The following is a 9,090-nucleotide window of genomic DNA, read 5'->3' on the forward strand; positions in this document are numbered from 1 at the left end:
TTTTTATTTTGCGACACTAGAAGATGTTGTAAAACAGTCACTTTATTTTACATAAAAAGGTAAGTTTTTACCAAATTTCGTAAAAAAATTGTTAAAGAAAAATAAAAAACCAAGAACTTGGTTTTTTGATTTTTTTCACATGAATTTTGAAGTTATGTGAAAAAGTGTAAGTACAAAAGTTGTAGATCTTTTTATCACCTACAACTTTGCCATTTAACTTTTTTCCATAGGACTTGTAGTTTGGCTGGAAATCGACATAAACTGTATTTTACCCTTAAACCCTCCCTCCCTATTACTTCCCGACCTGAGATCGCCTGTATTATATTTTTCCTATCATTTTCGTTGTATTTTCCTTTGACAGAAGCTGGACTATTGTAGTGTCGAAATAAAAGTCTTACTCAGTAGGTGTCGTTTGAATATATTTATCGAATAAAAAATAACAATATGAGTACTAGCTGACTCGGCAAACGTTGTCTTGCCGCTAAACGCTATTTAAAAATAGGGGTTGGTGGTAGAAGGGTGAAAATTTAGGATTATATGTATTTTTTAACGCCAAATCATAATAAAATAAAAAAAAATAATTTATCTAAAAATTAAAAAGAAAAAATAAAGGGTGGACAACCGTTAACATTTAGCGGGATGAAAAATAGATGTTGTTCGATTCTCAGGCCTACCCAATATGCACGCAAAATTTCATGAGAATCGGTCAAGCCGTTTCGGAGGAGTTTAACTACAAACATTTTTTTTTTTTTTTTCGAAGTGAAGAGTGCTGTTGGCCCTAGCGGCCTTTACAGCGTCACCGGTGAGAGGGGCCGGGCACTTAGGCAAGCCGGCCGCGAAGGAAGAATGGGAGCCCTCTGGGAGGGCTCGGAGGGGAAAGACGCCCGCCCTAAGGGTGTCTCCTAGCGAGATCGCACCTCGGCTTAGAGCGTCGTCGGAGTGGAGGAGGCGCTATGCGGAGCGCTGAGACGGCTTACGGACGGTCAGCTACGCGCCTAGGCGCGTGCGAGCCGTCGGAACGCGGGGACCTCGCCCTCGCCGGCGGGGGCGGTGTGTGTGTGTCCTGTGTGTGGTGGTGTATATGGCGTTAAGCGCCGTGATCCTATCGTCAGGGTCGGTTAAGACGTGCATGGGACGCCTTTGTACGGTCTGTAAGTTTCCTCTACCTACGTATCTGCAAGCCTCTGCTACAAGAGGATTTGGGTGACTGCGCGCTCTCTCAAAATACGCTGTAGCGAGTATTTTGAGGTGCTTCGCGATTGAATCGATCTTAACGTCGCGATGTAAGTCGACATTACGCACGTACCACGGCGAGTACGTGGCAGTGCGCAGAAACTTGTTCTGAATGATTTGGAGCCTATGGATGAGGGTTGGCGCCACATGAGCGAAGACGGGGCACGCGTAGGTCATAATAGGTCGTATGCAGGCCTTGTATAATGTCGTCTTATTTCTAAGAGACATTTTACTCCTCCCGCATAGCAGCGTGTGCAATCGACCTAGTACGAACGCTGCCCTGTTTCGGACCCGGTTGATGTGGGCTTTGAACGAAAGTTTACTGTCGAGAATGACACCTAGGTACTTTGTTGCCTTTAGCCAAGGAATCGGAGTGCCGAACAGGGTAATGGTCCCGGGTCGACCTTTCGTCCAGAAGACGCGTCTAGTGTGCTTAACAAAGTGCACTGCTGCACTCTTTTCGGGATTTACTTCGATTCTCCATTTCCTAAACCACTCGCCGAGGGCGGTGGCCGCGGATTGGAGTCGAGAAGTTATAGCCCCGACGGAGGTGCCGGTCGTGAAGATGGCCGTGTCATCGGCGAATAGGGCCAGCTTGGTGACTTTATTTTTGGGAATCGGGATGTCATTCGTGTACAACGAATACAGAAGCGGTGAAAGCACCGAGCCCTGAGGGACTCCGGCGCGAATAGGACGGGGCGAAGACAGAGTGCCGTCAACCCGATATCTGAAGGTACGATTTGACAAGAAGTCTCGTATGATGCGCACGAGATTATCTGGCAGCTCTAGTTGATAGAGCTTGTATATCAAGCCGTTATGCCAGACTTTGTCGAATGCCTTAGCGACATCGAAGAATAGAACCCCCGTAGTGTGAGTACGGGATGTGGCGAAACCTTTTAGGATGTGCTCCGTTAAGCGGTGCACCTGGTGGACTGAGGAGTGATGGGCTCGAAACCCGAATTGCTCGTCAATGAGCGGAGTACGCATTTGTTGCGTGGCGGCCTTGAGGCGGGTGTGAATGATTTTCTCGTACACCTTACCGAGGGTGTTGAGAAGACTAATGGGTCGATAGCTGGAAGGGAGGTTCCTGGGTTTTCCAGGTTTGGGAATTCCTATCACGGTCGCCTCTTTCCACTGATCGGGGAACGAGCAACCGGCCAGAAGGGTGTTATAAATCATGACGAGCAGCATGATAAGCTGCTGAGGAAGGCGTTTGAGCGTCTTGTTGGTGATTCGGTCGGGACCCGGGGCTTTTTTCGCGTGGAGTTCCTTAATGATCGATTCAACTTCTTCCACCGTCGTCGGTGGAAGCGTTTCGTTGGATGGCGGTGAAGCCGCCCTACGTTCGACGAATCCGTCCACCGTCGAGAGGTGTATGGGATCGCACGGCTCAGTGCTTGGGGAGCATTGTCTCTCCAGACTACTCGCAAGGCACTCGGCCTTGTCCAGGTCGTCGAGGGCTGGTGGGAGATTCGGCCTAATGAGGGGAGGTGTAGAGGCTACGGTGACGCCACGGAGTCTCTTCGCCCACGACCAGTAAGCGGTGTGCGACGGGGTGAGTTCTCCTAGACGTCTACTGTAGTAGTCATCCCTGAGGTCGGCGAAGCGAGCTTTCACCTCCCTCTGTAGGGAACGGAGTTTCCTCCGATTGTCGTCAGTCGGGTAAGAGTCATGGGCTCTGGTTTGTGCGTTTTTACGCCTAATGAGGTCTCTTAACTCCTCTGGGAGCTGCCAACGCTCGCCCGGGCGGATTGGCATCTCCCGAGAGCAGTCATCGATCTTATTTTTAATAAAAGATGTTAATTTTGACGCGGCCGCTTTAGCTACGTCTACCGAATCGATTGTGTCGGGTATACCTTCAAGTTGATCTGAGTCTAGGGAGCTAAGCTCTGATTCGAGCTTCTTCCAGTCTATGACTGTTTTGACGGGTTGGTGGAGATCCGTATCTGGTCCTAGCTGGATTAGGACGGGGCGATGGTCTGAGTCAAGCTCTGATAGTGTCTCGATAGAGCGTAACTGGAGAGTTACGCCCTTGACGATAGCTATGTCGAGCACGTCTGGTGAGTCATTTGTCCCCCTAACTGGGTAGCGAGTGGGTGTCATGGGCGCTAGGACATCTATGTCTAGAGTGGGGAGTGACGTCAGTCTGTCTAGTTCTGTTCCTCTGCTATTTCTCGTGCGGGAGTTCCAGCGGGGGTGTTTACTATTTAGGTCGCCGGCCAGAAGGACCGCGCTACCTGTTGAGAGTAGCGACCTAATGTCGCTCTCGAGCAGTCTTTTAGTGGGAGATAAGTAAACTGACGCGATGGTGATGGCCTGGTGGCCCGTCATACTGAGTCGACACAATGATGCTTCGATTTCGCTAAGCGGCGGAGGGTCTAACGGCACGCAGTGCAACGACTTTTTGTAATAGATAAAAGTGCCGCCGAGTGCGGTGACTCTGTCGTTACGAACAAAATTATAATTAGGCACATAAGGTGCTCTATGACCCGGTTTGAGAAAAGTCTCTTGCACTAGCATGACGTCGACCGGGTGTTCCCTCAAAAATTGACACACTAAGTCGAGTTGTGGTCCAAGGCCGTTTGCATTGAAAGTAATGACACTGAGCGAACGTGGTTTTACCCTAGCTTTGTCAGTCATTTAAATTTAAATGTCAAATGATTCTAGTACCGCAGCCATGCGGTCTAATTGGAACCTAACTTCAGCGAGGTAGACCTTCATCCGTTTGACCTCCTCTCTGATGGGAGTCGGTTCGACTACCGACTGTGTGGGGATAGCCTTCACGTAAGGCAAAGGCTTGTTCCAAGCGTTAGCCTTAGGGGCTACGCTTGCGGCCTGAGGTGCCTTATTGTGGGTCGGGGGGGGGGGGGCTTTAGAAATCACCTGCTGGGGCTTGGGAGCCTCCTGCGGGGCCGGGGAAGCCTCTGCAGTGGTTTTTGGGGAGGGCTTGCTCTTTTGAGAGGTCGCTCTGGCTGTCGTTTCCCTCGGGCGACGTTTGCGCGGTGCCCGAGGGCAACCACGGTAGTTAGCGGGGTGGCCGTCCTGCTTGCATAGCACGCAGCTGGGTGGGACTTCGGGGTCTGGGACCTTGCGGGGGCAATCAGTCGTGCCGTGATCACCTAGGCAACTACAAACACCGCGACACGAGAATTTTATACATTAGAGTAACAATAAAAAAAGTAAGTATAACAATAGTAAAGAAATTTTATGACCAATCAGAGATGTTTATTATTTAAGCCTTGCGTCTCTTACCCGCACGTGGCTCTCCATTTCCACGCGTGCCGCTGTTGATGAGTCGTCCGCATCGTTAAAAGTCGGAAGCGCGGTAGCGCAGTGCGATAATTATAAATAGGACATACGTTCTCGCGGCTCACTCTTTTCGGCCGTGATCGGCGCGGCGATTGGACGTCTGACGTGTACTTCCCTCGGCGGCGGCGTGATTATAGATAGATAGATATTAGATATAAATGAAGAACACTTGCACGTTGGCTTAAAGATTTCTGTGAAGATCTGTGCATGTGATTGCTGGTGCATCCACTTGCATGGTGTACTGTGCTACTTTCAAACAGTTCTTTTCAGAGCTATGTACTTCCTGTTTCACGAACGCGTCATGCTTCTTGGTAACGGTAATGGTTCGAGGTTATGAACGGTAAAGGTATTTTAAGGTGAATTTATCGGTAAGGTTAAATGGTTAAAAGGTAATGGTATCAGGTAAGTTGTATTGTACTAGCCTCATTGAATTACTATTACTACTTAAGTAATAATAGCTAAATGTGGAAGATAGCCACTGTAGGTTTCATTCTACTATATTTTTTTTTATTTTTACCATTTTCAAAGGCTTAAAGCTCTGCTCTAATACTTGTATTTACTTATGAGACCGTGATTGTGGTTATTCTACAGACGAGCGTAAGCAATTAGTTCTTCGTTGATCACATCACATCACAAGTAGTCTTGTAGTTTGTCATAGGACAATTTCCTAAACTAAACTATTATGCGGCATAATGCTCAACGTTGTGTGTTTCAACTACAGCAACGCTTCGCACAATCGAACACATTGGACTTCATAGTTGTCAAACTACAGCACTAAAGCGCATTATGCGGCATAATGCTCAACGTTGTGTGTTTCAACTACAGCAACGCTTTGTACAATCGAACACATATTTTAACTTCCTAGTTGTCAAACTACAGCACTAAAGCGCATTATGCGGCATAATGCTCAACGTTGTGTGTTTCAACTACAGCAACGCTTCGCACAATCGAACACATTCGACTTCATAGTTGTCAAACTACAGCACTAAAGCGCATTATGCGGCATAATGCTCAACGTTGTGTGTTTCAACTACAGCAACGCTTCGCACAATCGAACACATTCGACTTCCTAGTTGTCGAACTACAGCACTAAAGTGCATTATGCGGTATAATGCTCAACGTTGTGTATTTCAACTACAGCAACACTTCGCACAATCGAGCACATTTAAAAGTACTGCTTTGCGTGATGCGTACAACGGTACTATCGATACCAATTCAGTAGCAGGAAATTTCCCAATGTTTTTTTATAAGTTGGCACGAATCGAAATTTTTTATTTCTATCGTTATAAAATGTTTAATTGTTGAAAATATTTTTCGTCGTAATTTTTTGAAAATAATATAAAAGTTAATTCAGACTGGGTTAAAAATAATTATAATGTTGGATCAAGGTATAAACATCGGCTAAATTTTTTTATATTCTACATTTAAAATTTGAATAAAATTTCAGTTTAGAATTCGAAACGATTAGCAAATTTATTTTACAGAAATATATATTTTTTGTCAACATTGTAATGGCTTGATCGAATTACAATAATTTAATGTAGCAGGCAATAACAAATGTTATCAAAATTAAGACAACACAAACGTATTTGTTCAGAATTACAAAAATGATAATAAAGAAAACCACGAAGAGCACGTGTTTAACTACGAAGTTCATGATTCCTTATCATCGGCTACAAATAGCTGTAATAAAATTTAATGTCTTACTTAATTTGCTGTGTGGCTACGGCATTAAAGAATATAGCCAACACCTCTCTTCCCCTGGATGTCGTAAGAGGCGACTAAGGGACAGCACAGTTGCACTACCACTTTGGAACTTATAAACCGACCGATGGTGGAAAATGAAAGAGAAAGAAATGGAGTTAAAAGGTAAAAAAAGCAATTGATGTTTGTGAAACAGTAATGCAAGTTGAAAAAGATGTTGCGAGTAAAAAACTAAAGTTGAATGAAAAGAAGCACAAAGTCTGGTTAAATATAGAAAAATTGAAACATGAGCTTCTAGGAAAAGTGTTAAATAATCGTACTGACAATGCAGGGTCTGATTAAACTGCCAAAAATTAATGTTGTACAAGACTTTAAGTACTTAGTCTTAACTTTGACCATAATGTTTTATATTAATTTTGCAAGTTTCCTAAAGATCCAAATTTATGGCATACATGGAAAAATGTTTGTTGTGATGTTTGGAACAAACTAACCTGGAATTAATAGAGGGAAATAGTGTTATTTGCTCAAATCATTTCAATACCTCTGACTTTCAAGTGGGGAACTGGCAAGATTAATAATGGAAAAATATACGGGCACAAGCATTTCTTTCTTAATGAAAAAAGAAAACCCACAAAATTTTATTCGTCATATTTATAGAAAACTAATCCATTTTAAAAACAAGTAATAGATACAACTGTAACTTTTTTAAATGATATAAACATTTAGTTTCTTTTTGACATGATAATTATTGTAGTACATAATAAATAAAGTCCATCTTTATAGTAACACCTTATCTTTGTATCACTTTAAAAACCTCATTTCCCTAACCGAGTACTTGAGTTTATCGATAATGCGTATCGATAGTTGTTACAACCACGGCTGTAAGCAACTTGTCAGTGTAGTTGCGGCATGTCATTATACTGTAATGACACAGAATGTATCTGTGTGCCAAAAATGTAAGTGTATTTTTAATTTAGTACGTGCGAGTTTCGTAGTGACAGATGATTATTTTTGTGTGGGAATTAGATAAAATGTGTGTTATTGATTTCTCCTCACAAAAAATGACAGACAGTTTTGTATCGGTAAAAAACGCTATGGCGACTTCCCTCCGTATTACTCTTTTTTAATTGTAGTAAAATGTGTTAATACTCGTAAGTATTGTATTATATTTAATTTAATGCAATTTTATTATAAAACTATGTATTGTACACACGCGGGCAACACGAGCGACACCGCAAGCTCGCCAGAGACCACGGAGGTTACCGGCTCGTTATCTATGAACTGTCAATTTTGAATATTAAAAAATTAGATGTACAAAAAAGAAAGGATCTGTCGACTGTTGAATGATTATGATTATTATTCTTTGTCATTAAAACTGTAAAAAAACATTATTTTGAAAACATTATTTGTTGTTTGATTTTTATCGACTACAGTATATTAAAATTAAGCTCCCAATATTATATTATAAATAAATCAGAATCTCACTATCTCTCTATGTGTGTCTCTCCTCCTTTGCTTTTGTCATTTTTATCGATAACTATTTACAAATAAGCCGGTAACAACATTATCGCTCGGCGACAGCAACTTCTCGGAAATAGATTCGGATCAGTCGGTCGACCGATCCGCATATTGTATGAGGGCGAGCGGCCTGTGTTAGTAAACAAATCCGAGACACCACGACCGATAACATTTGTAATTTTTAAGTTTAAAAAAGGTTTTAAAAGAAGTATACAATAATAATGTAATTAAAAAATACTTACATATGTATGGTAACGACATTTTTTAGTAAACTAGCTTACCCGGCGAACTTCGTATCGCCTAACACAAACTATCGTATGGTATTAAAGTTCAAATTGACTTTTAAGTATTATCACAAATCTTTTGTATGGGAGTATAGAAAAGTGTTGTTTTTAGACTTTTTCAGGAAATTTAATTTTTTTTTATGAATTTTTCTCTCCGTAAGAACCATCCTCGTACTTCAAGGAATATTTTAAAAAAAGAATTAGCGAAATCGGTCCAACCGTTCTCGAGTTTTGCGCTTAGCAACACATTCAGCGACTCATTTTTATATTATAGAAGATTTGACGTGGCAGATCTCTTTTTGCAACAAAAAACAGAACATTTCGGCATTTCTTGAAAGACGTTGATTCAATCGCGCAACTACATTTAGTCTAGTGATCAGTGCGGCTGCAACTAGATTTATTGTACGCGTAGGACCATTTGAACTTATACCGTTGTGGCGACATCTATCACGCGAAATATGAATGACTACGAACTACTTAATTAGAGAAAAACTGACGTATGCTACATCGCACTATTATTTTTCAAAGTAATTAAGTATATACACGGTGATTTTATAACCGTTTTGGAAACGAAATATTTTACTTTGGAATCATCTATAGTACCTATAAAAATTGATAAATCAATTGTAATGTTGATTAAAAAAAAGTTTCAATTTTAATATTCATTTTTACTCGATCGACTTGGAAAGTAGTAAGGCACTGATCATTCATTCATTATTTTATATGAATGAAACACGTCCGTGCGCGTTTCGGTTGATAAAAGTATACCTATAGGCGCGAGCTAGCGAGTACTTACGTAGATAGACTCGTTTGTCCTTCATACTTTACACGGGCTTAGGACCGTCAGAAATACCTATTTTATTTAAACTTCTTTTCGATTATTAACGACGATTGTTCTTTTCAGAACAAATAAATTTATAAACGGACTGTAGGTATAAATTTCTGGCGTATTTAAAAAATCGGAGCTATCTACAGAATAATTAACTTACATACGTATTAACAGTTTATTTACACTAATTACACTTCTCTGTATCGAAACAAC

At 41.9% G+C, this 9,090-nt stretch overlaps 1 protein-coding gene across 1 annotated transcript; it reads right to left on the minus strand.

The window, feature by feature from the left end:
- Positions 1-3,879: 3,879 nt before the first annotated feature.
- LOC123668759 (protein TonB-like) lies at positions 3,880-4,538 on the minus strand. Its single transcript, XM_045602453.1, has 2 exons — positions 4,486-4,538; positions 3,880-4,360 (listed from the first exon to the last, which is right to left on the minus strand). The coding sequence occupies exons 1-2, from the start codon at positions 4,536-4,538 to the stop codon at positions 3,880-3,882; spliced, it is 534 nt and encodes a 177-aa protein (XP_045458409.1).
- Positions 4,539-9,090: the final 4,552 nt, after the last annotated feature.

The sequence above is a fragment of the Melitaea cinxia genome, chromosome Z, assembly GCF_905220565.1.
Source record: "Melitaea cinxia chromosome Z, ilMelCinx1.1, whole genome shotgun sequence".
NCBI classification, from domain to species: domain Eukaryota; kingdom Metazoa; phylum Arthropoda; class Insecta; order Lepidoptera; family Nymphalidae; genus Melitaea; species Melitaea cinxia.

Coding starts and splice junctions, on each gene's coding strand:
- LOC123668759 (XM_045602453.1), bottom strand. CDS start 4,538: ATGCGGACGACTCATCAACAGCGGCACGCGTGGAAATGGAGAGCCACG. Junction 4,361..4,485: donor AAATGGAGAGCCACGTGCGG/GTAAGAGACGCA, acceptor CGGTGTTTGTAG/TTGCCTAGGTGATCACGGCA.